Below are 26,708 nucleotides of genomic sequence, written 5' to 3'. Positions count from 1 at the left end.
TAGCTAGCAAAAATACAATAAACACATAAACTTACTCTCATTTGTTGTTGTTATTTTAACTGGCGTTAAACAGTAATGTTACTGAGTTATTATTATTATTTAATTGATATTATTTATTATTTATAAGTCAAAAAAGTGGAGTTTAAAAGCGCAAAGAAGCGAATGTTATTAAAAATTGCTTGCAAAAATCCAATAAACATAAACTTACTCTCATTTGTTGTTGTTGTTTTTTTCTCAGTAAGAATTGCGTTAAACATTAACGTCAGTTATTATTATTATTATTTAATTATTATAAGTCAAGGGCTTGCAAAAATCCAATAAATACATAAACGTGTAGTATTTAACTAAAACAAACACCTTATTTATAGGTTTTTATGTTTTGATGGAATTTTTCAGTCTTCAGGTGCGTCTCACGTCATGACGAATTTTAGTTTGACGCGATTATTCAGTATCCATGGCAACGTTCTGTTGGTGTTTCATAAACCTGACTGCCTCATCAGCATCTTGCGACGATTATTGAGTTGCTAGTTGAGCTAGTCGATTGACCGCTGACTTTTCCCTTTGCGAGTGTGATCGTTTAGTTCAGTTTAATTTTGTGTGGTGAAATCTGAACACGAGAACCGTGTGAACATGCCTTGTGTTCATTATAAGTTTCGAAGTAAACTCACTCACGGCACGATCAAGTTTGAAGGCCTTCACATCACTCTGAGAGAGTTAAAACAGCTGATAATGAGGCGAGAGAGACTCAAGCTCTGTGACCTGCAGATCAGCAGCGAGCAAACCAATGAAGGTGAGTTCAGCTCCAGATCACACTAAACTAAACTAAACCTATAGAACGCAAACTGATGGTTTTATTGGTGGTTTTACTGTCAGAATACACTGAAGATGAAGCTCTTATTCCCAACAACACTTCAGTCATCATCAGACGAATCCCTGCTGTTGGACTGAAATCCACAAACAGAAGATTTGCCAAGTAAGTCACACGACATGAACACAACTTCCATCATTTAGATGTCATGAAGAATCAGCAGTCTGTCATTGGTTTTTTAGTGATTTGAACTCTTTGCTGTTTGGTTTTGCAGAAATCGGCCTGAACCATCATGTGGACCTTCACAAACAGTATGTAGAAAAGTGTTTGCATTTGTCTTCATGTGTAATAACTCTAAAGGTTTCTTATGGATAATTTTGTCTAACATATGAAGCATCGTCGACTGCTCCTCAAGTATATTACAGATAAAAACACGTTCATTATGCTTTATAATGTTACACTGCTTTTGCTCAAACTGTCAGGAAAATGCATTTGCTTGTTGTGAATCGAAGGTAAGCCAAATTCTTCTGAACGATTTTAAATAATATCTTCCTTCTATATGCACAAATGTACAATTGTAACGTAACATTTTCTGTATGAATAAACCGCATTTTCTGTATAATTACTGCAACAATATACAATAAATCTATTATTAATTTCTTAACATTCAAGGCCCGGCGTGTTCATTCTAATTGGGCTTCTGTCCCGTTCATGTCTCTGTGTCTCGTTCATGTTTCTGGTCTCCAAACTCAAACCTCTAGACAAACTGACCTTAATATTGTCTTAAATAAGTTTTGGGTCACGTCACAGAGGTAAAACTCCTCTTGTGTTGATGTTTGTTCCAGCAGCAGGTTGGTGATTCTTCACCAGTTTCACTGCATCAGCTTCTGAAGGTATTGAAATCAATGAGAAATACACTCTGCTGCACTGTAATGAGCTTCAGTGTTTGCATATGAAACTGCAAAACCTTAAAACTGCAAAACCAAAGTGAAAAGAAGCCCCAGTGACAACAAGCACAAACAGCTTGGCCCAGGATGTTTGAGTGTTTCACATTAAAACATGTAAATGCCTGTGAAACAGACTGAGAATCTGGCTGAGGCAAATGCATCAGAGGAGGACAAACTCAAAGCTGTGATGTTCCAGTCCAGTCTGTGCTATTACTCCAGCAGGTGAGTGTTCAGACATTGACAGACTCTGAATCTGTGATATACGAGAGATGCTCATGATTCTGACATTCATCAGTGATGCGATGAAGCTGGTCGGACTGCTTCCACCAAACTACATCTGTTTCCGCTGTGGGGTTCCTGGACATCACATTAAAAACTGCCCGACCAATGGGGTAACTGGGCTTTGAGAGATCACAGCTAGTCTGAGTTTGCTCAGAGTTTGAATGTCAACTAATGAATTCACAGGACAAAAGTTGTACTCCTCGTAAACGCATCCAGAAATGCGCAGGGATTCCTCATAGTTTCCTGCTGGAGCTGGATGATCCGGACAGAAAGGGAGTCATGATGGACCGCAGTGGGAAATACGTCATTCCCATTATAGATGCGTGAGTTTACTCTGCTTGTTCTGGTGTGTTTGATAAGTCTTGTTGTGTTTGAACCATGTTGTGTTTGATCTGTTCAGTGAGGCCTATGCGACTGGAAAGAAAGAGCAGCCGCCCTTCTCACCCCAGGATAAGCCTTCATCCTCATCCTCATCTGATCTGGTTCCTGCTGCACTGCTGTGTCTGATCTGTAAGGATCTGCTGACTGATGCTGTGATGATTCCCTGCTGCAGGAGCAGCTACTGTGATGAATGTGAGTGTCTGTTCAACTAAACATCAGTCAGAAATGAACAAGCTGTTCTGATCATCTTCTGTTCTCAGGTATCAGAACGTGTTTGCTGGAGTCTGACGGACACGTTTGTCCAACCTGCAGACAATCAGATGTTTCTCCTGATGCTCTGACTGCAAACAATGTTTTGCGTCAAGTAAGACCTCAAACCCTGTTTCTTCTTGTAGGTCGTCTTCTGCATCTTCATAACTATTTTATGATTCTTTCTCACACAGGAGGTGAATCATTTTAGGAATGGAACCAGATCTTTGCGTCCAAACCACAGCCGTCAATCCCGGTCACCCACCCAAGAATCCTCATCAAAGAGGCGTCGGGATGTGAGAAAGAATCGTTCCCGCTCCAGATCTCCTCTAAACAGATATATAGACCAGAAAAGACCACGTTACTGAGAGACTTTCAGTCCTGCATTAGCAGCACTGGCCCCAAGCTCTCCAAAAAACACAAGCATTAAAAAAAGAAAAAAAAAAGTTATATTTAATGAACTGTATTTTATGTATTTATTGTAGATATTTTATTAATTTAATAAAGGTTATAGAAACTATATCAAATAGTGGTATATTTATTAAAGAAGTGTGACCACTGGGACACATGGAGATGCTGTGATAGACAGATAGATAGATGCAAAAATGCAAAGTGGGTATGGTTTAAAAATGTTTATTTTACAAAAAAGTGCACATACATATAGTAACCTAGTATTTTTGAAGTAGAGAACTAAAGTTTATTTTTGATTACAGTATAATAACATTACAGAAATATGTCTGCTCTTGCTTACATGGTTCTGTCATGGCATTAAATGAGAATTGGCTCTTATTCACATGCATACAGTACACATACACTTCACATTTGTCTAAAAAGTAAAAGAAAAACACTTTAAGGAACCCAAAAGCTTTTTTTTTGCACTTTTATGAAAAGGGTTTAGTTCCCTTGACTCCTCATTTTAGACTAGATAGTTGACCACTAGTTGTGCTGAGGTCAAAGGTCACATGACCACCAGGGTTCACCCTTTTTTTCCAAAAAAGATGGGATTGATTTAGAGTTTGGGCATCCTGGCAGCATTCAGACGCATGCCAACGCAGGAAGAGCCGGAAGCGTAGCGCATCTCTCTCAGCATGCCGCTCCATGACTTTTTGTCTTCTTCATACCTGTGAAACAAAACAAGTTAGTGCATAAACTGACATCCAATTCTACTCCTGGACTCTTTCTTGGAACCTGACTAATTAATTAAAATCTCTTTGCTTTAAGAATAAGCTGGACACAGAATCAGGATGACTTACTGCCAAACGTCAGTGATCTCAGAGGGTCCGATGTTTTTGTCCTCCATCTCTACAATAGCAAAGCCACCAATTGCGAAGAGGTTTCCTCCGGTGCTCACGAGATTCACAGAGCTGCGCTCCTGAGGGAACTCTGTGAATGTGTCCCACCTAAAAGCAATTTAATACATTGTATATGTAATTTTTTATATTTGAATATTGTATACACAGAAAAGATGGATAAACACAGGAAGGTAACATTTAGAATGGTAAATATCTCTGTACAGATACAATATTATAGTTTCATATCAAAGCAAACCTGCAAACTGCATAGTAGCCATAAGGGTCATTTATTTAAATTTAAATTTAAATTCAGATTTATACATCATCCGAAAGCTGAATAATTTCCATTGATTTATGGTTTGTTAGGATTGGACAATATTTGTCCGAGATACAACTATCTGAAAATCTGCAATCTGAGGGTGAAAAACAATCAAAATATTAAGAAAATCGCCTTTAAAGTTGTCCAAATAAAGTTTTTAGCAATGCATCTTACTAATCAAAAATTAAGTTTTGATATATTTACAGTAGGAAAATATCATTATGGCATTAAAACAATCTATAATTTTGACCCATACAATGTACTGTTGGCGATTGCTACAAATATACTTATGACTGGTTTTGTGGTCCAGGGTCAATTTATTTTGTTTGTTAGTTGTTATTGTTATCTAAAACCGTTAAAAAATGTCATTAATTAAAATAAAGTTGAAATAAAATAAAATAGTAGATGAAAACTTAAGAAAACAAAATTAGAATTGTTGCCTTGGCCTCTAACTGAAATAAAATAAGTACTAAAATGACTTAAACTAAAAGTGAAATAAAAATAAATAAAGTACTAAAATGACTAAAATAAATGGACATGCACATTACTAAAATTGATCTAAAATTAGATGATAAAAGCCAGCTTAACATACTTTAATAACATATAAATAACATTGGTGAGGAATCATACTTGTTTGTTCCAAAATCGTAGGCTTCAGATAAAGCTGTGAGTCCTTCTTCATTAACTCCTCCAGTTACGATGATTTTTCCCTTATGAACTACAGCACCAAACATCGCTCTGGGTGTCTTCATAGCAGCAAGTTCTCGCCATTCTGACTGCTTGTGGTTGTACGCGAACATTTTATTGAGAGCTTTGCTGAGAGAGAGAGAGAGAAAAATAAATCAAATCATTTAGTGCACAAAATGATGTCAACTTTGAATATGAAATCAAAACTGACCTTATGTACAGTACATTCTTAAAGCACATTCTTGGAGGAATTGTGAAAAATCCATTGGTTATTTAAAAAAATGTTGCTTTGTGAGCTTTTTTTAAATGTAGTAACCTGTGCTTCACTTCAATCGGACTTTCTGTAAAATAAACTTAAGCCAGCTGTAGACGCTACACATACAGTGAGAGTTTTCTTTACCTTTTACTAGTTCCTCAGATTTAGTAATAGTAATAACTAAGCTGCTTGATGTCTGTCAATAAATGTTTTTTTTTATGACTGAAGAAGATGTTTTATCAAACTGTTTTATCTGAAAAGATGAACACATCAGTGGTTCCACATGACCAGAGCCCTTTAAGTGTCACTTTTACATGGGATTGTTGAGGAATTTTGATGGATCACAGACAGCTGCAAACTACACCATATGTTCCTGAGCACCACTGATCTCAGTTTCACACACACACACACACACACACACACACACACTTACTTGTCATCTGTCTTTCCTCCAATGCAGTACACCAGGTTGTTATGTGAGACCACTGAATGGCCATGAAAACGCAAAGGAAGTTTCTTGGTCTCGTGCCATTTCATCTTTCTGCAAAGACATGAAATACTATTGAAGCCACACAAGTGTGAAAAGCAGAATCAGCATTTGGACAAACAAAGTTTTTGAATTCATACTCAGTGTCGTAACACATGACGGAGTCCAGGGACTCGTTGGTCTGCAGGTCTTTGCCAGCGATGGCGAACAGCAGGTTTTCACTTTCGCCCATATTGAACAGGCATCGAGGGCTGGGCATAGGTGGCATTGCCCTCCAATCAGCAGCAATACTGTCCAGCTGGATAAAATAGTTTTAAAACGACAAGTGAGTTCCATAATACTCATTAGAGTAGATATCTTTACCCTAATAAACAATTTTTTAAAATCTAGATTCGTGTTTATATACATAGACTAATATTGTTAATGTTTACATAAGCTGTAAAAATGTAACTATATTATCGCCTAGCTCGTTATGCAAAGTTAGATATATTTACATACATACAGTATACTTGCATAGGGCAATATATATTAGATTGCTTATTGTCACAAAGTTTGAACTATATTATTATCACCCAGCTTTAATCTGCTAAATTCATAAGATATTATTAATAACATTGCTTTTCTATAAAGCTGCTTTGAAACCATGTGTACTGTAAAAGCACTATATACAATTGACTTTAGTTCATATTTGTTTATAATACATTTGTACAACTTGAAATAATTAAAATGCATTAGTATATGTGACCCTGGACCATGAAACCAGTCATATGTGTAAATTTCTTGAAATTGAGATTTATACATAATCTGAAAGCTGAATAAATAAACTAAGAAATATATAACCATTGATGTATGGTTTGTTAGGATAGGACAGGATTTAGCTGAGATACAACTATTTGAACATCTGGAATCTGAGGGTGCAAACCATCAAAATATTGACAAAGTCGCCTTTAAAGTAGTACAAATGTTTTTAGCAATGCATATTACTAATCAAAAATTCAATTTTGAGATACTTATGTTAGAACATTTATATGATCTTTACTTAATATTCTAATGATTTTTGGCATAAAAGAAAAATCTATAATTTTGTATCCTTACAGTGTATTTTTGACTATTGCTACAAATATACCCATAGTACTTAAGACTGGTTTTGTGGTCCAGGTCACATATGTAGCATACTATCAAGTTTTAATAAATTACAATGGAAAGTGTTACCATGAAAGGACACTTTGAGACTCATAAAAGGACCATGAAGATGGATATCCATGCTGGTCCTGGTCTAGCTAGCTGTGAACCAGCATCATCTTGGCAAAAAACATGAAGGTCCCTACTAGTAAAGCTGGTTAAACAAACCTACAGTAGTGTGGTTACCTTCACACCAGCACCTAATTGTCAAAGTTGTACCTGGTAGAAGTAGCACTGAAGTGGAGACTCCTTGCTCTCCTCATCAACAAACAGGCCACCGACGATAAAGAGCTGGTTCTTCTTGGTGCAGAGACTCACATGGTTCTTCGGCACCTGCTCTGCCATGGCAGCCAGAAAGCATTCGTTCTCGGCAACGTCATACGCCACGGCGGCCGTATCATTGATCATGACGATCAGGTCTCGTCCGTACATCCCCAGTCTACGATTATCGTTCAAGTATCCCGGCAGCATCTCCTCTTCCTCCTCCGCTCCAGCCTCTCCGTTCACCTCTCCTTCCTTCTTCTCTTTGGGTTTCTTCTCCGGGAGTTTTCCTCCGAAGGCATCTTTGACGACTTGGAGCTTCTTCAAGAGCTCTGGATCAGCTTTGATAATGTCGTCGCTCTCGACTTTATCCCGAAAGTACTTTTCTGGGAGAAGGCGGAAGCGGATGCATTCGAACGCTTCGCCCAGATTTTTGGCGCGCTTGGCCTTGTCACTGCGCACCCACTTCATCACCGACTCAAACACGACTTCCTCCTTCTCAACGTTCAGTGTGTCTCCTCCAATCAGGGCCAAGAGCTCATGAGGTGCCAGCTGGAGGAACTCCTCCTCGGCAGCCACGGTTTCAAAGCGGTCAGCGATGAAATCGCGAGCAGCTATGGCGAGCCTGGGAACACCGAGGACCAGGCCAAGCCTGAAGACGGCGAGACAATTAGCCAGCGACAGCTTCTGCTGGAGGTAGTTCACACATACTGTAAACACTGAGGGAATCTGGAATCGGTTTGCCACCGCGAAGATCTCCTGAACGTTGTCGTCCGTCAAATCGATCTCTGCGGAATACAGATACTGAATGATCATATCCATGATGTCGGGATCAACGTCATCCAGAACTACTTCCTTCCCGCTTTCCTTCTCCTTGCCGTCTTCGGAGAAGAACAGCTCTCTGAAGTAAGGGCTACAGGCGGCCATGATCAGGCGGTGGCAGGGAAAGCAGCGGTCGCCGATTTTCAAAGTGCAGTCCACAAACTTGTTCTCGTTCAGAAGTTCCTTCAATCCGTCCTGAAGCAAGGTGCTCTGGAACAGCCGCAGCTCCTCCTTTATGGCTTTAGGATCCATGGTGTTTCAAGGGAGTTGAAGGATAAGAGAATAAAAGGGGAGAAGGTGGCTACAGGTCTGCTCGCCACACCGTCCGCGCTGGAAAAGGACAGAGGGCTGAAAAGATTCCCAGAGTGAAGGGTCTGTCATTTAATCCTGCTGGTCTAAATATAACTCTCCCAACTCTTGTCCACCCCCACAGCCTCGGTCATCCCTCAATGTTAGTTGTGAAGAAGGAGATCCCAATGGGATGGCCAGCCTAGATGCCACCTGGCACAGCGAGATCTGAGGAGACTTATGAGTCTGCAAATTTTACCAATCCCAGTGTATTCTTCTATACTTTGTCTGTAAGTTTTTATGCGAGTGTCTTTGGGTGCAATTCCCCACTTAAACGAAGGGTTCACCAGCAGTGTTTGGAGACAGCTGCAGCTACAACAGGTGATGAGCCATTTTCAGCTGCCTCAACCACTCGGCATCATGAGTCAAACTTTATTATTCACACGTCAGATCCTGGGAGGAGATTCAACTCTTAGTTTAGCTGGTTATACTTGTGCACTCTCAAAATACTGTGCAAAAGGAGACAGTAGTAGACTAGTACCTTAGAGCAGCAATGTCAGCTACACTCTTAAAAATAAAGATGTTTCACAATGCCATAGAACAACATTTTTTTTTTGTCTAAATGGTTCTATAAAGAACCTTTAACATCTGAAGAACCTTTCTGTTTCGCAAAAGGCTCTTTGTGGTGAAAGAAGGTTCTTCAGACTCCAAAAAGGTAAGAAAGGGATTGTTCTTTAAAGAATCTTTGACTTAATGGTTTTTTGTGGATCCAAAAATAGTTCTTCTATGGCATTGCTGTGAGCAACCTTTCAAAGCACCTTTATTTTTAAGAGTGTATACCCCAGATGCACCTCTAAATGTACAATAACTTGAACTTTATTGGGGCCATTCAAAAGACTGTATTGGCTATCACAAATAGTAAGTTGGGGTAAGTTGAGCCAGTGGGTAAGTTGACCCACTTCCTGTATCTTGGCAACTGTACACTTTTACTGTCATGTGATCTTGTATTTTGGAATCACACATAATTTCTGCCAGACTGTGAAAAGGAGAATTCTTCAAAAATGTTTTTGGCTCGTCAAATTAAAATTGAAAACAAAAGATGTAATGGCTATTACATCAAAGCAAATTTATCCAGGTCTAAAAATATTTGTGATGCATATAAGTGATTTAGAAACATATAAAACCATGCAAATCATTTGCTAGTTGCTCACTAGTTTTTTTCCCAAAATGCCAGGTGTGGGGCAAAGTCAGCCAAATGCTTTGGGGTAAGCTGAGCCAGCACTTTAACTTACCCCACCATAAGGCACTGAAGTTACATTAAATCTCTGAAGTATAAACTAGTAGTTTAATGTGATATTATGCAGCTGGTTCAGTAATATTATTTGTAGTTTATATGATAGGGACAGTGTACATATATTTCCACATATAGTCTCTAATGGCCTGTTTGATGTTGCAGAAAAGCTATCATGCCAAAAATATTTTGACAAAAATGTTTACTAGTTTCAGTGACATTACTTAATTCTAGTTAGTTTTTTTATAATCTATTTAACAAATTTGATTAGTTATTAAGTTAGCTATAAGAAAAGAACTATGCTTGTCAAATTAAATTTGATTATTAAACTCGTTTTTAAAAGAGGTCAATAATCTTAAAATTCACATGGGTTTGAATCAGATTCAGTCAGATACTTTAACTGAGATGGTTCATCTTACCCACTGACCTGGGTCAACTTACCCCCAACCTGGGGCAAAATGAGCCTCAAGAACACTTTTTTTATAAAGTGGTATATTTTTTAGAACCCTTTGTCATAGATATGTTCAGATAATTTAAAATAATAGGAAACATCCTGAAATTACTTTAGGTACTTCTGCCTTATTTTCCCTTAGCTTGAAGACCACAAATGTAAAATAATGGCTCATCTAACCCCATTCTCCCCTATAAGAGATTTCATTTTTTTTTCCACCTCTAGCAAATGCTTCTAGAATGACCTCAGGGCTCAGACGAGAGTGTCAGTCACGCTACAGACACTATTACTAAATTTAAAACAGACAGAAAGGTGTTGGGGGAAGGAGTCATGTGTAATTTAAGTCAAAGCATAAGGGACAGATGTGTGAGACTGTTAAAGAGGAAGCATGAGGAGATATATATATAAAAAAAGACATACCAGTTTAATTGATAGAGGTTAGCTGAGGTTTATTAAGCATTTAGGGTTTAATTTTAGATGCTTTTTTTCTCAGAAGTTTGGGGATGATTACATTGGGGTGCTAATATTTTTTAAAACAGATACATTTAATGAAATAATTAGAAAACCGAATGTTGTAGTTATAGCACCAGCAGAAGTAGCTAACCGGACCATGTTAACATGCCAAAACTTGACCTTTTACTTTAGTAAACAAGCCATTGATCACATGAACAAAAACTGGCACGATGCAAGTCATTCACTTCCAGGACTGCCATTGAGATGAATGGGAATGCTAACAGATTGCTTTTTCAGACATGGCAATATCAAAATACTGCACCTTTATTTCTCTCCAAGAGATGGCAGTCTGCACGAGTCTTCCCCAGTCTGGTTTCCAGCCAAACTATCTAAAAATGCTTAAATCAAGAAGGATTTTCTAGACAAGTAAAAATTATTGTTTTGCTTTCAGAATAAAAAGTCAAAATTAAGCGAGTCTTTGCTTGAAACAAGCAAAATAATCTGCCAATGGGGTAAGCAAAATAATCTAGTTTTCTGCTTGAAATGAGATTATTTTGGTTACTCCACTGGCAAATTAATTAGCTTGTTTTAAGCAAAAACTCACTTCTATTTTCTGAAAACAAGACAATATATAAAAATATTTTACTTGTTCTTGATTTAAGAAATTTTAGATACGTTGCCTGGAAACAAGACAAAAAAAATCTAACAAAGAAAAGCATTTTTTGCAGTGCAACCTCTAAGCCACTCGAAAACATCTGCCATATTACCTCAGTAGAATTTAGAAATTCATTATAACCAGCACAAATACTAAAATACAGTGTGATTTAGTGAACATGATATTACAGAACAGGCTATTTGTCCACATACAAAATATTTTATTACAAAAAGTACAAGAGAGAAATTGACAAGCTTTGACACAGACTACATTGCATTTATTAATGCCAATTCAATGAACTATGACAGTAAAATATTACAGTATTGCTTATTCACAGTTCTGCAGGTCATGATATGAAAGCACAGTGCTTTATCAATTAGCTACTGATGCACCACAATGTCTCTCTGTCCTACCAATTTTAGATATACTTTCTATATTTCAGTGCAGGTCCGTTCCATTTGGAATTGTGGCATTACAGACGAAGGAAAATGCATCCAGTGGATATCAGCCTCCTAAATGCAAAGAAAAGAGTGAGACTATACGGTAGGAAACTGGTGTTCATTTTCATTTGTAGTAATAGGGATGAGTTGGATTCAAGTGTGTGTTTTACCTGCTCTCACAGCCACACATGTCTTTTTGCACTCCTCTTCTGTGTCAAAGCGGTTACGGTTCCCATCACAGCCTCCGTACCAGAACTGAGCACAGGCGTTGGCCTGCCGGTCATAGTACCAGCGGATGTTATAGTCCCGACAAGGGCCCTGATCCAGGAGAAGCTCACAACGGGGGTCCAGAGATACAACCTCTGAACATAGGTTATTAAAAAAAAAAAAAAAACATTTAGCAAGATTACATTTACATTTCAGAACCATCTAGTGAGCAATGTCTTGGGATATGTTACTAGGTTGTCAGATTATTTAGCTTGTTTCAAGCAAAAACGCACTTATTTTTGAAAATCCTTTTGAAATTTTGGCTGGAAACAAGACAAAAAATCTAAGTAGGAAAAGCATTTTTTGCAGCGTACTTGCTTTTGTTATTAATGTGAATGTGAATCTAACTATAGACTTTTTCTATTCTATTTGTTCATCATACATTTTAATAAAATAGACTGCAGCTGATAGGCAACTAGACGATGATGATCAGGGATAGGATGCATGTGCAGCAGACTTTGCACTTTTACAAAAGCAAGTAAATAACACTGCAAAAAGATCTTACTTGGAAAAAAAACAGGTAAAAATTAAGTGTTTTTGCTTGAAACAAGCTAAATAATCTGCCAATGGGGTAAGAAAAAATTATCATGTTTTCTGTTTAAAATTAGACTTTTTTGCTTACCTCATTTTGCATATTATTTAGCTTGTTCTAAGCAAAAACTCACTTAATTTTGACTATTTTTTTCTAAAAAACAAGACAATCCTTGATTTATGAGTTTGTAGATATTTTGGCTGGAAACAAGACAAAAAAAAAATCTAAGTAAGAAAAGCATTTTTTTTTTACAGTGAAGATGCAAGTAAATTTAATAAAATGCTTTATTTAACCCCTTAAGGGTTAACAGCCCTTCACATATTTTAGTAATCATCATAAATATATCATCTTGTGAAAAGCATTTTAAAATCGGGCATTGTGTTACACCCCTAGTGGGTGGAGTCAGGTGTCATATTACAAAATTTATTACAGTCTTTCAGAATCAAAACTTTTTATAATCTTGACAAAATATATATCATCAGATACTGACAGAGAACTTTAGACATTTGTGACAGAATAATGCAAAAAAAAAAAAAAAAAAGACCTTCGATGGCACCCTGTTGCTGTTTGTGTTATAACTCCCTAAATAAAATCTCACTGGAACCTCATTTTTTTTCATATCAACTTCAAATTTGGAACATAACCTATTTAGACATTATTTATTTATTATATAAAAAATATGGTACAGTGCACTTTCTTTATAGTAAATTTAAACTTATTTACTTTCTGATACTTTTATATTTTTAAAATAACACCTCTGCAGTAATCTACAGATTTTTTATTTTTTTTTAAAGAAGACAGAGTACAACCTTAGGTCTATATTCCAAAGCAATTATAAATTATAACATTTTAAGTTTGAATAGTGCACTTTCACATCAATGTTCAAAAATGAGGGGAAACACATCTAAAAAACACCAGATATATTAATTTCCCCCAAAGAAATGAATGATTAACTAAGAAATAAAGGATTTGTCCCCTTTCCACACTAGTATTATCTCTTACCGAATGTTTTTCTGTATGCTACGTTCAAAAGTTTTGGGTTGGTAAGATTTTTTAATGTTTGTTTAAAGTCTCTTCTACTCATCAAGGCTATGATAAAATCAGTCTCCAGTCTTCAGTGTCACATGATCCTTTAGAAATCATTCTAATATGCTGATTTTCTGCTTAAGAAACATTTTTATTTATTATTAATGTTAAAAACAGTTGTAATGAAAAGAACAGCATTTATTTGAAATCAATTTGATCACTTTAATGCATCCTTGCTAAATAAATGTATTAACTTCCTTTAACCCTTAACTGTCACTCCCATTTTTAACAGAGACGTGAAAATGAAGAATTGAAACTTATTTTTTATAATTCATGATCAAAAACATTTTGTAATATGACTTTGATGTACATCTTCCATGTTAATGCAATGTCTGATTTTAAAACGGCTTTCAACTGATATATAATTTCTTATGATATCTAAAGTGTAATAGGGAAAAAAGACAATGAGTAAAAATGTTTGTGACAAAGGTCAGAACTCCTGTTATGAAGTAGATTTTTAAGGTGCACTTTTGTCATATATTAATCTAGTATTTTTCCTACATTATTTGTAACATAAAAAAATGTCAAATATCTATTTAGGAGCCTTAGACCTTTCCAACAATATATACAGTGCCTTGCGAAATTATTCATACCCCTTCATTTTTTTCACATTTTGTTATGTTGCTGCCTTATGTTAAACTACTTTAAATTACTTTTTTCCCCACATCAATCTACACTCCCTACTCCATAATGGCAAAGCAAAAAATAGGTTTTTAACGTTTGTGCAAATTTATTAAAAATAAAAAACTGAAAAGATCCCGTTGCATAAGTATTCATACCCTTTTCTGGGACACTTGAAGTTTATCTCAGGAGCATTCATATTGCTTCTAGATGTTACTACACTTGGAGTGGAGTTAAACTGTGGCAAATTCATTTGAATGAGTATGATTTAGAAAGGCACACACCTCTCAGAAAAGGTCTAACAGCTGAAAATGCATATCAGAGCAAAAACCAAGTCCTGCGGTCAAGATAACTGTCTGTAGAGCTCAGTGACAGACTTGCGTTAAGGCAATGATCTAGGGAAGAGTTCAGAAAAAAATCTGCTGCATTGAAGGTTGACAGAAGCATTCTCCATAATGGAAGACGATTGGAACAACTAGGACTCTAGAAAATGTCTGCCAGCCCCCATCCAAGCTGAAAGAGCTTGAGACGGGAAAAGAAGAGGCAAAGAATGGCAGATAATTGCCAAATGCAGATGTGCAAAGCTTGTCACATCATTCCCAAAAAGACTTGAAGCTGTAAAGGTGCTTCAACTATGTACTGAGTTAAGGGTATGAATACTTATGCAACGTACTTATTTCAGTGTTTTATTTTTAATAAATTTGTAAAATTTGCAAATCTGGTTTTTACTTTGTCATTATTATGGTGTATGGAGTGTAAATTGATGTGGGGAAAAAATAATTTAAAGCAGTTTAACATAACGCTGCAACAAAACAAAACGTGAAAAAAAATTAAGGGGTATGAATACTTTTGCAAGGCACTGTAGTTCCCTTCCGGGAACTCGAGCCGCGTCAGGAACGCTATGGGGAACGCCATTGGCGGGCCGCACTCTGAACTGTGTATAACAACCAATGAAATGACGGGGGTGACGTCACCGCGCCTGTGACGTCACCCCCGTCATTTCATTGGTTGTTATACACAGTTCAGAGTGCGGCCCGCCAATGGCGTTCCCCATAGCGTTCCTGACGCGGCGTCTCGTTCCCTCAGGGAACTAAGGTTACATTAGTAACCCGAGACGTTTGTCATGATTAGATTAGGATTTATTTGTAAAATGGTGAAGAAAACTTGGGAGTCCCACAGGGTCGATGGTGACAGTTAAGGGGTTAAAACAAAATCTTACTGATCCCTATTTTGAACGGTGTATTTTGTCGTCTATTAGTAAGTGTGTTACAATATGTTTTTACCTTTAGGTAATGGTGGCCGTGGTGCTGGTATATATCGTACGGAGGTTGACGTGTTCACAGTCATTGATGTTGATGATGATGTTGTCCCTGACGAAGGCCTGCGATGTGTGGATGTCCCAGTGACTGTTGGAGTATTTCCTCTACCGCTGCTCTGCTCTGAATTTCTTGTGTCTGGTATCTCAGGTACACGCTTACTCTCCTGAGAGAACATTAGAAACACTCAAAACTAGATCAAACTTGAGCACAAAAAAACGAGGCCACCAAAGTCACTGTTGAGACCATCACTGCACTAACCACATTAATGTCTGGACCAGCTGTTGGAGCAAACGTGTCTCCTCTCCTGCTCTCCTGAGTGACAGTGTTCGTCCCAGAGTGTGTTCCTGTGTGCTCTTCATGGCCTTTATTTACATTGGTGCCATAACTGTACCTGCTGTTATCACTGATGTGGTTGCCATTATTACCATTACGGTTATCATAAATGCGACTGAAGATAAGATCTCCGTTTTCATCCTCACACAGCTTTTTGACTAGTTTGGACTCTAGAGCTGTATAAGAGTGAATTAAAAAGACAGAAAAGCAATATTAGATACTTAATCCCTTACAAACTCAAATGTAAACATCTGATCAATTCCAGATTAACCCTTTCATTAGAGCCTTGCAAAAGTTTTCACACCCAATGATTTCTTATGTTGCAGCCTGATTGATAAATTGCTTTAAAAAAGGCCCCCCACCCCACATCAATCTAGCAGGTTTGTAACAACTTCCCAATCTTATTTAAATTAAAAAACTGAAACAAGTACACTGTATAAGTACACAAGTATTCATACTCTTTTCTGGGACACTTGAAATATAGCTCAGAAGCATTCATATCGCTGTTAGATGTTACTACCTTTGGACAGTAAGATTTTTAATGTTTTATTTTTTTTTTTAAAGTGTTTTCGGATCCAAAGTAGAGCAAAAACAGTAAAATTTTGAAATATTTTTACTTTTTTAAATAGCTGCTTTCTATTTGAATATATTTTAAAATTGATTTTTTTTTTTTACTTTTTAACATCATTACTCCAGTCATGATCCTTTAGAAATCATTCTGATTTGCTGCTCAAAAAAGTATTATTATTAATAATATTATTAGGTTGAAAACAGCTGGGTAGACTTTTTTCAGGTTTCTTTGATAAATAGTAAGTTCAGAAGAACTGCATTTATCTGAAAGATAAATCTTTTGTAACATTATAAATGTCTTTATCATCACTTTGAATCAATTTATAACATCCTTGCTAAATAAAAATATTAATGTCTATAATTTCTTTCCCACAAAAAAAATAAAAAATAAATAAAATGACAGAGACTCCTAGTTTTTGAAAGGTATAGTGTATAATGCTACAAAAGCTTTTTTATTTCAGATGAATGTTGATCTTTGGATCTTTTTATTCATCAAAAATTCCTGAAAAAAAAATGTACTCAATTGTTTTAAACATTGATAATAAAAATGAAAAAGTTTATTGAACAGCAAATCAGCACATTAGAATAATTTCTGAAAAGCAGGTATTTTAAATAGTAAAAATATTTTACAACATTACCGTTTTTGCTGTATTTTGGATTAAATAAATGCAGGCTTTGTGAGCAGAAGAGACTTCTTTTAAAAAAACATTACAAATCTTACCAACCAAAAAACTTTTGACTGGCAGTGTATAACTTATGAAACTTTAATAATGAATTGAATTTAATTGTAAAAAATCAAATATTAATGTACCTAAAAACTTGAATTATTCAGGCATTTTAAGGCATAACTGCAAAGACTTTAGATGTTGAAGTGCAGTTATGATCATACAAAATGCAAATGTTTACCATATTAATGTATTTGTGTAAAATGTCTTAACTTTTTAGCAGTGCAATCAAATAATAACTCAAGATAAAAAGTTATTCTCTTTGATGGGGAAGTGTGTCCAAACTTTTGACAGGTAGTATATGTCTATATGCATTGCATGCAAACATAAGTACTTTCATATAGTAGAAGTATGTGGGTTGGCATTCAGCCTCAAGTTCGCTGTGTCTGTTACCTGGCAAGGTGTTGAAGTCGTCTATGTAGAACATGTGCTCACTGTCAGGGTCCGATGCAATGAGATTGAGCTCCTGGAGAAACTCTTGCTTTTTTGGATCATTGATGTTAACAATCCCCAGAGCGTACATCTCAATGTTAGCTGCGTGCGCCTCCCTGACAGCCATTTCCAGCTTCTTTGACTCTCGTTCATCCGTTTGTCCGTCTGTGATGACAATGGCAACCTTCTTCACCCCAGTCCTTGCACTGTAAAATGCTTTCTGAGTTGTATTGCTGATGGCAGAGCCGGTGTACGTGCCCTCGCCGATGTAGTGAACCCCGCGTATGGCTTGTTTGATGTCTTGTTTGGTCATGTAGCGAGCAAGGTTGAACTCTAGCTGGAAATGTAAGCTGTACAAAACAAGTCCGACTCGGGTGGCATTGCGGCCTATGGTGAGTCTGTCGACTAAAGCGGACACAAAGTCCTTGATGATCTCAAAGTTTTCAGGCCCGACGCTTTCAGAGCTGTCGATCACAAACACCAGCTCCATAGGAGGCTCTCTACACGTGATTCCACAGCCTGAAAGACATTACAGAACATGTTATAAAATTTATACACTACTGTTCAAACATTTGGGGTGAGTACGATTTTTGTAAAATAATCAATGCTTTTATTCAGGAATAATGCATTAAGGGGAGATACTGCAGGCAAAAACACAAGTTTGAAATTTTGGGCTTTTTGGTGTTTGATAAAGTGTTTTTTCAGATTAGTGGAAAGAAAACACTCAAAAGACACTGTTAAGTGTTTCTTTTATAGCACTTTATCTATTTGTGTCAGTAGATTTTAATTACAATCCATATATTTAAAGGCTGTTAGTACATCTTAAAATGAGTTTTTTCTCCTACACTGAGCCATAAATCTACACTTCAGCAGCACTTACACCAAACTTTACATTTTTATTTCTGTCTTTATTCGGAAGGTTTTTACAGAGGGATTTGTTCATATATAATTTGCTTGATTTTATACATTTTATTTCCCCAAAAATGTTCAAAATAATTTTTTTTTCTGAATTAGGGAGTGACAATATGAGATACCCAAAATTCCATCTGTAAACAACATTTGACTATGTCAAAAAAAAAAAAAAAAAAAATTAAACAAGAATTTTGAAACTCACTTCCTCCAGTGTTTAGATTTTTGTACTAGAAATGTATGTAAATTAGTGCATATTTCATTAAATAATGCCTCGTTTGCATATTTAAACCTAACATTTTTAGAAAACTTGTACTACAAAAAATGTTTGCAATTATCAATGTAATCAATCAACTGGGTAAGTAAAGTGATAACTATTAGGATTTTTTCCCCCCGTTCACCTGCAGTGTCTCGCCTTAAATTGATTAAAAGTGACATTTTAATATTTAATATTTTATTTCAAATCAATGCTGGGTCATTCCGTGTCAACTCAACCAGAGGTTCCTGGCTCAAATTTTTGATTTTGCACATATTTATTCTGAAAAAAGATAGACATGTATAGTGATGAAAACCAAAATATGAAATGTCATGGATGAATATTTACTGAGTAAAACACTATTTTCTAGAGGGAGGTCAAAATGACAATTTCCACCTTAGATTCAGAGTCAGCTTACAGGGGGTAAAAATGACGGCAGCATCTTATTTTTACACAGAGATTGGTAGTTCTATTAGAAAAATATGTTGAAAATTAGATATCTTTTTTGCATTCTGTCCTAATGGTGACCATTCACAAATGTGGAAACAGCACTTTTCAAGTTTTTTTCCAATGTTTGCATGCCTGTAACTCAAGTAGTATTGAAGATATCTTAATGCCCTTTTAGATATTGAGTTAACAAACTTTCCTTTTAGCTTCTTCATTTTTAATGCCCTTGAAATTTAAACATGGCTCCAGGAGTAACATGTACACATTTTCAGTGGTCAAAAGCTTCATTGAGATCCCCATATCTCTGGGACTGAACGATGTAGGGCCTTAAAAATTAAGATTCAAAAAGAAAAAGTTTATGAAGAACTAGAATCTAAAATCATATTGTGATATCTTTAATACTTCTTGAGTTATATAAACGTGAAAAATAATATTGATGACACTCAGACAGGTATGTTCAATGTGGTTGTCTTGACAGAAAGAAAACATAATTTGTTCTTCAGACATTTCTCTTTAAAATAAAAGTAGTATCATATTTTTACAAATTGACCCACATTTGGTTTTTGACCACTGAAAATGTGTACACTTTAACGATTTACTCCTGGAGACATATTGAAGTTCCAATATCTCTGGAAACGAATCGCATAGGGGATTAAAAATAAAGATGCTAAAAATTTTAAAGCTTAAAAATTTGTTAAGACCCAGTATCTAAAAAAAAACATTCAAATATCTTTAATAATGCTTACAGGCATGTAAACTTTGGAGAAAAAGTTGAAAAGCGCTGTTTCCCCATTGTTGAATGGTCACCATTGGCACATAATGCAACAAAGATTGCTAAAAGAGTATTAAAATTTCCACAAAAATATTAAGCAGCTCAACTGTTCTCAACATTAAAAATAATCAGAAATGTTTTTTGAGCAAATTATCATATTAGAATGATTTCTGAAGGGATCATGTGACACAAGCCTGGAGTAATGATGCTGAAAATTCTGCATTGCATTATAAAAAGGAAAACATTTTACAAATATATTTATACAGAATGCGGTTAGTTTACACTGTAATAATATTTCAGAATTTTACTGTTCTTACTGTATCTTTGATCAAATAAATGCATCCTAAGTGAGCTGAAAATTCAGCATTGCATAATAGAGATAAATGATATTTTAAAAAAGTATTACAATAGAAACATGTTAAATGGTAAAACTATTTAAAAATATTACAGTTTTTCCTATATTTTTAATCAAATAAATGCAGCCTTGATGAGCAAGAGAGTCTTTAATTAAAAAAGAAATCTTTTTAAAAATCTCACCAACCCTAACATTTTGAACAGTATATAAAGCAAATTATGTTCAAATGTAATGTGGGATACACATACCACAAATCTCCCTGATCATTCTGATGATGACTTCCCTCTAAAAAAACAAACATCATATCGGAGTCGCTGAAATGCATATGAAATGCATCCATAAAATGCATATAATGGTTTGAATGTTGTAATATAACGTGAAAGACGTAAAAGACACACCGTTAGTCCAGATTCTCCTTTGATTCCTTGTCTACCCTGCAAAAAAAGTGAGTTAGAGCGTTATAATACATCTCAAAATATACAAAGTTGCTCTTAGAAGCTATTCTAAGAATTCCCATTGTTCTTAAATGTTACAATGTTACAAACATGAGCATTTGTATGCATTTTTTGGGATGTGCGTTTCATTCTCTATGAAACAGAAACTCATACACATTATGACTGATTTGAAATGCTTCACACTGGTAGTAACTCTCTTAATGTTGAGGTTAATTTACTAACTGCTTGTCCAGGAATGCCAGGATCTCCCATATCACCTTTAACCCCTTTTATCCCCCTCTCACCCTGAGCACCACGATCCCCCTGAAAAACACAAACGGGCTTCATATTAATAAAATGTACGAATACTAAACAACACAACACAGAATATATACCAAAACATGAAACCTTTGACCCGGGCATTCCTTCTCCAGGAGGTCCTCTTGGTCCACTCACACCCTGTGAGCCCTGATCACCCTGCAATAGTGTATGAGAGCTGCTGTTAGGTTTGAAAACACATCTATACTTGTTCAAATCTTTATAAACTGTGACCCTGGAAAACAAAAACAGTCTTAAGTAGCACAGGTATGTTTGTCAAAATAACTGATTTTTCGTTTATGCCAAAAATCATTAAGGCGAGACACTGCAGGTGAATAGGGTTTAAAAAAAAATAGTTATCACCTTACTTACCAAGTTGATTATTGTAAACATTTTTTGTGCTACAAGTTTTCTGAAATGTTAGGTTTAAATATGCAAATGAGCTATTATTTAATGAAATATGCACTAATTTGCATCTATTTATAGTACAAAAATCTAAACACTGGATGAAGTCAGTTTCAACATTTTTTTGACATATTAGAGTCAAAAGTTTTTAAAGAGGGAATTTTGTATATCTCATTTCGTCACTCCATAATTCAGAAAAAACTTAGAACAGCCAGGAAACATTATGTTTTTTACCATTTTTTGGGGGGAATAAAATGTTGTATAAAATCAAGCATATTATATGTGACCCTGGACCACAAAACCAGTCATAAGGTTAAATTTTACAAAACTAAGATGTATACATCATATGAAAGCTCAATAAATAAGCTTTCTATTGATATATGGTTTGTTAGGATAGGACAATATTTGGCCGAGATACATTTATTTGAAAATCAGGAATCTGAGGATGCAAAAAAATCTAAATACTGAGAAAATCACCTTTAAAGTTGTCCAAATTAGGTTCTTAACAATGCACATTACTAATCAAAAATTACATTTTGATATATTTACAGTAAGAATTTTACAAAAATCTTCATGGAACATGATCTTTACTTAATTTACTGATTTTTGGCATACAAGAAAAATCTAAAATTTTGACCCTTGCAATGTATTTTTGGCTATTGCTACAAATATACCCCAGCGACTTAAGACTGGTTTTGTGGTCCAGGGTCACATATATGAACAAATCCCTCTGTAAAAACCTTCAGAATATAGACAAGAATAAAAATGTAAAGTTTGGTGTGTAAGAGAAAAAAACTCATTTTGAGAAAACGGCCTTTAAAAATATGCATTGTAATTTAAATCTATTGACACAAATTTCTTTCCAGTAGTCAGAAAATCACGTTATGAAAAAACTAAAAGCCCAAAATCTCAAACTTGATAGGTGCACGAAAAAAGAGCATTTTAAGATATTAAGTATAGATCATGTTCCATGAAGATATTATGTAAATTTGCTGCCATAAATATATTGAAACTTAATTTTTAATTAGTAATATGCATTGCTAAGAACTTCATTTGGACAACTTTAAAGATGATTTTCTCAATATTTTGATTTCAGATTTTCAAATAGTTGTATTTTGGCCAAATATTGACCTATTCTAACAAACCATACATCAATGGAAAGCTTATTTATTCATCAATTATGACCGGGTTCATCACTTTGTGGTCCAGGGTCCATTTGTGTATGCCAGTGTGTCACCTTTGAACCCTGTATGCCTTCTCCTGGTGGCCCAGTTGGTCCAGGAGGTCCTGGTCTTCCCATGTTGCCCTGGTTCATTAGGAGACAGATTATTCATACAAAACAAAGAGGGAAAACACTTTCAGATTTATTGGTGCGGAGATAAAAGCAGCACTGGAACATCTGGAATGACGTTTAGGTTACTGGATGACATTATCCGGATTTGTTGGACATATCTAAAAGATTTGGAACAGGTGCGTGTGTGTATTTCAGGGTTAATATACGATCACGGCTACAGTACTATGATAAATGTAGTGTTAAGATGATGGGTTAATTGATGAAGCCTTTGAGGAACAGCATGCATTCCATGGGAAGTTCATTCAGGGAGACAAAACGCACTTTAGAACGTCTTACAGGGATCACAGACAGAAAATTAATTGTGGGAACAAATAGCCACATCTTTTCGGCTCAACAAGGCTTCATTCATTTGATCAAAAATACAGTAAAAACATTAACATTGTGAAATATTATTACAATTTAAAATAAGTGTTTCCTATTGTAATATATTGTAAAATATAATTTATTTCTGTGATGCAAAGCTGAATTTTCAGCATCAGTATCACATGATTTGCAGCTCGAGAAACATTTTTGATTATTGCAAACAATGGTACATTTTACCTCAAGTTTGTCTAATAAATAGACAGTTCAAAATAACTTTTTTACTATACAACTGTAAGAATTTTATTAAAATTGTATTTTTTTTGTATGCTACTGCACAAGATGCTATTTATTTAATTGCATATGAAGAGCACCCTCTATTCTTGTTATTTTCCATCTCTAATAATTTACTTACTGGTTGCTTTCTTAAAAAACAAACAAACTAACACTAGCTTCTCTGTTCTTGTGTTCTATCCATCTATTTTTAGGCCTCTAACACTAGCTTGCATTTTTTTTTAAAAATTCGATCTATTTTGTATATAATTAAAAAAAAAAACTTGATATGTGTACTGCATTAGGCTAAATGAGACTTGTCATAGCACTTGCATGTTATTTTAAAATTTTTTGTTGTTGTTTTTGATTGCTTCTGTAAGTTGCTTTGGATAAAAGCATCTGCTAAATGTATAAATGTAAACGCAAAACCCTCTAAAAACCACCTCGGTGGTGATATAATGATACTGAGTGAATGCTCTTGACACATAGTATACGTCCATCAAATACTTTTACTTCAAACTTGCTAAAATCCCAGCCTCAGCCCAATCAGAATTACTAGTACTTAGGTAGAAAGTCTGATAAAAATGCATATTTTAAAGAAAAACGTCAGATGGATTTAGTGACTTTTGCATCTGAACTCTTCAAATCTTATTTACTTTTATTATATTCCATCTTACCCATCTCAGTATTAAACCTTACAGTACAATGGGAGCAGATCTAATGTCAGAATGTTTGAAAAAGAAGTTTGAATGAAGTCTGTTTGCGTTTGATGACGTACCGGCGGTCCTTGTAGTCCCTCCCCTGGAGGTCCAGCTGGGCCCGGTAAACCTCTGAAGCCAATATCACCCTGAGACAAAGTCATGATGAAATACCTGTGTTTTCAGCCCATTTGATCATAATCATATATCGATTATCTGCTTTAGGTGACACATAAAAACCATCCTACCTTTGGTCCAGGTATTCCTATGCCCTCTGGACCAGGTTCTCCTGGAAGACCAGGAAGACCAGGATAACCCTGTAAACAAACAACACACACAGCAATAACAAAATATGACGGTGAAAGCATCATTACAGAATGATCATTTAATGTATTTTAATAAAAGCCTGTCAATGTTTTTTACTCACTGAGGGACCAGGATAGCCGTGCCCTTTTGGTCCACTTTGACCAGGAGGACCTGGCTCACCACGATCACCCTGAGAAACAAAGTGTGAGCAATCCACTGATGTTTAGTCAAGACTGAGAGATTAGTATTTAATAATCAAGAATTAAATGAACCTTAGGTCCAGGAAGTCCATATCCCGTCTCTCCTACCGGACCAGATAGACCTGGCGGGCCTAAGTCTCCCTATAAGGAGACATTACAATGATTTTACTGAAACTACAAACATACTGTGCAATTACATTTTTTTGGGTTGCATATGATTCATTTTCTAAATACCCCACATCATTTTTATGCACATATCAAACCTCCAAAATAAATCATATTTTCCCACCTCAGACATTAACGACCTTTTATTATGTTCTTTTTTTTTTTCAGACTTAACAGTACCCTCCCTAAATAATATGCCTCAAAAATATGAATAAAAAGTATGATAATACTAAACATTTTCTACACCACTATTAAAGAGACCTGAATGATGTCATTTCTTGGAAATTATGTCACATATGAGCAGAGTCTAAATTATTATGGGCGTAAAATGGTTAGTTTGACAAGGTTTTTAAAGTCTTTAAAGTCTGTTTTTATAAAATAACTTGCATTTTTTTTTAGAAAAATATTCTTTCCAAATAAACACTTACATTATTGCCAAAACTCACAGACACTACGTACATTTTGTTACACTGCAAAAAATGCATTTCTTATATTTTTTGTCTTGTTTCCAGCCAAAATATCGAAAAATTCATAAATCAAGAAGGATTTTCTTGAAGAGTAAAAATGATAAAAACAAGTCAAAATTAAGTGTGTTTTTGCCTGAAACAAGCAAAATAATCTGCCAATGGGGTAAGAAAATAATCTTGTTTTCTGTTTAAAATTTGATTATTTTGCTTTTTCTAACTTAATTTTGACTTGTTTTTTTCTGAAAACAAGAAAATATGTTTCACGTGTCTAGAAAATCCTTGCATATTTGACAATTTGCAGATCTTTTGGCTGGAAACAAGACAAAAATCTGAGTAAGAAAAGCATTTTTTGCAGTTTAATAATTTTCTGAGTACAAACTGAGTGAAGTGCCTCAGGGACATGACAAAATGCTTGGTTTAAGATACAGGTCCTTTTCAAAAAATTAGCATATTGTGATAAAGGGCAGGGTCAATGCAGCTAGCTATCAGGAGATTTTGGAGCACTTCATGCTTCCATCTGCTAAAAAGCTTTATGGAAATGAAGATTTCATTTTTCAGCACGACCTGGCACCTGCTCACAGTGCCAAAACCACTGGTAAATGGTTTACTGACCATGGTATTACTGTGCTCAATTGGCCTGCCAGCTCTCCTGACCTGAACCCCATAGAGAATCTGTGGGATATTGTGAAGAGAAAGTTGAGAGACGCAAGACCCAACACTCTGGATGAGCTTAAGGCCGCTATCGAAGCATCCTGGGCCTCCATAACACCTCAGCAGTGCCACAGGCTGATTGCCTCCATGCCACGCCGCATTGAAGCAGTCATTTCTGCAAAAGGATTCCCGACCAAGTATTGAGTGCATAACTGAACATAATTATTTGAAGGTTGACTTTTTTTTGTATTAAAAACACTTTTCTTTTATTGGTCGGATGAAATATGCTAATTTTTTGAGATAGGAATTTTGGGTTTTCATGAGCTGTATGCCAAAATCATCAATAATAAAACAATAAAAGGCTAGAACTACTTTCAAATGTGTGTAATGAATCTAAAATATATGAAAGTCTAATGTTTATCAGTACATTACAGAAAATAATGAACTTTATCACAATATGCTAATTTTTTGAAAAGGACCTGTAGATATAAAACATTATTTTATATTAAAACGCAATAATTATTTTTATTCATTATAATATTCATACCAATGTATTGTGAAAATCTTTGAACAATTCATTTTGGTGAACCAGCACTTCAGAAACTTTGGGATAGAGACCTGCGCGGGACGGATTTTTCAGTCCCGCTCCCGCGGAAATATATGTTATCTCGTCCCGCTCCCGCCCGCGACATTCATGTTTTGTCCCGCTCCCGCCCGCAAAAGCCCGCATAAAATTAACCTATATAGATTTATTCAGTACATCGGTTGAATTTACATGAAACAGTTCTGTAACATCACTAAGTTCCACTAGACCCCAGCATAAATGCTCTGGATAAAATATTTGTTATTTAGGCTAAGCATCAACATTCACAAACCACTGTTATTCTTAACAAAAAAGCAAACATGAGCTACTGCGTGCATCCACGGCAGAATGCAAACAAACAAAGCTCCTTTAAAGCTGA

General features: G+C 35.6%; 3 protein-coding genes across 3 annotated transcripts in view; 1 reads left to right on the top strand and 2 right to left on the bottom strand.

Annotated features, from left to right (window-relative positions):
• The first annotated feature begins 630 nt into the window (after positions 1-630).
• On the top strand, positions 631-2,320 carry LOC141347362 (E3 ubiquitin-protein ligase RBBP6-like). Its single transcript, XM_073852368.1, has 6 exons — positions 631-790; positions 874-973; positions 1,083-1,119; positions 1,660-1,701; positions 1,889-1,977; positions 2,221-2,320. The coding sequence occupies exons 1-6, from the start codon at positions 631-633 to the stop codon at positions 2,318-2,320; spliced, it is 528 nt and encodes a 175-aa protein (XP_073708469.1).
• A 964-nt stretch (positions 2,321-3,284) lies between these two features.
• LOC141347361 (kelch-like protein 41b) lies at positions 3,285-8,240 on the bottom strand. Its single transcript, XM_073852366.1, has 6 exons — positions 7,110-8,240; positions 5,849-6,006; positions 5,655-5,762; positions 4,909-5,094; positions 3,921-4,067; positions 3,285-3,788 (listed from the first exon to the last, which is right to left on the bottom strand). The coding sequence occupies exons 1-6, from the start codon at positions 8,223-8,225 to the stop codon at positions 3,677-3,679; spliced, it is 1,827 nt and encodes a 608-aa protein (XP_073708467.1). The 5' UTR covers positions 8,226-8,240; the 3' UTR covers positions 3,285-3,676.
• A 3,375-nt stretch (positions 8,241-11,615) lies between these two features.
• LOC141346824 (uncharacterized) overlaps positions 11,616-26,708 on the bottom strand; it is a 40,154-nt gene continuing 25,061 nt past the window's right edge. The window contains exons 22-35 of the mRNA XM_073851784.1: positions 24,536-24,604; positions 24,385-24,453; positions 24,206-24,274; positions 24,038-24,106; positions 22,570-22,638; positions 21,018-21,086; positions 20,853-20,933; positions 20,574-20,609; positions 20,424-20,460; positions 17,398-17,955; positions 15,635-15,885; positions 15,341-15,539; positions 11,722-11,913; positions 11,616-11,623 (exon numbers count right to left, since the gene is read on the bottom strand). Of these exons, the coding sequence (XP_073707885.1) occupies positions 11,616-11,623; positions 11,722-11,913; positions 15,341-15,539; positions 15,635-15,885; positions 17,398-17,955; positions 20,424-20,460; positions 20,574-20,609; positions 20,853-20,933; positions 21,018-21,086; positions 22,570-22,638; positions 24,038-24,106; positions 24,206-24,274; positions 24,385-24,453; positions 24,536-24,604 (1,776 nt within the window). The remainder of the gene's footprint in view (positions 11,624-11,721; positions 11,914-15,340; positions 15,540-15,634; positions 15,886-17,397; positions 17,956-20,423; positions 20,461-20,573; positions 20,610-20,852; positions 20,934-21,017; positions 21,087-22,569; positions 22,639-24,037; positions 24,107-24,205; positions 24,275-24,384; positions 24,454-24,535; positions 24,605-26,708) is intronic.

The sequence above is a fragment of the Garra rufa genome, chromosome 12 (genome assembly GCF_049309525.1).
Source record: "Garra rufa chromosome 12, GarRuf1.0, whole genome shotgun sequence".
NCBI lineage: Eukaryota > Metazoa > Chordata > Actinopteri > Cypriniformes > Cyprinidae > Garra > Garra rufa.
The sequence above is the reverse complement of the archived record's forward strand: the minus strand, read 5'-3'. Positions and strand labels throughout refer to the sequence as shown.

Bases quoted from the DNA above. Each gene is read 5' to 3' on its own strand.
- LOC141347362 (XM_073852368.1), top strand. From the start codon at position 631: ATGCCTTGTGTTCATTATAAGTTTCGAAGTAAACTCACTCACGGCACG. The intron at 791-873 runs GTGAGTTCAGCT...TTTTACTGTCAG, and splicing joins CAGCGAGCAAACCAATGAAG to AATACACTGAAGATGAAGCT. The intron at 1,120-1,659 runs GTATGTAGAAAA...TTCCAGCAGCAG, and splicing joins CATGTGGACCTTCACAAACA to GTTGGTGATTCTTCACCAGT.
- LOC141347361 (XM_073852366.1), bottom strand. From the start codon at position 8,225: ATGGATCCTAAAGCCATAAAGGAGGAGCTGCGGCTGTTCCAGAGCACC. The intron at 5,763-5,848 runs GTATGAATTCAA...ATGTCTTTGCAG, and splicing joins GTCATGTGTTACGACACTGA to AAAGATGAAATGGCACGAGA. The intron at 5,095-5,654 runs GTAAGTGTGTGT...TCTCTCTCTCAG, and splicing joins GGAGGAAAGACAGATGACAA to CAAAGCTCTCAATAAAATGT.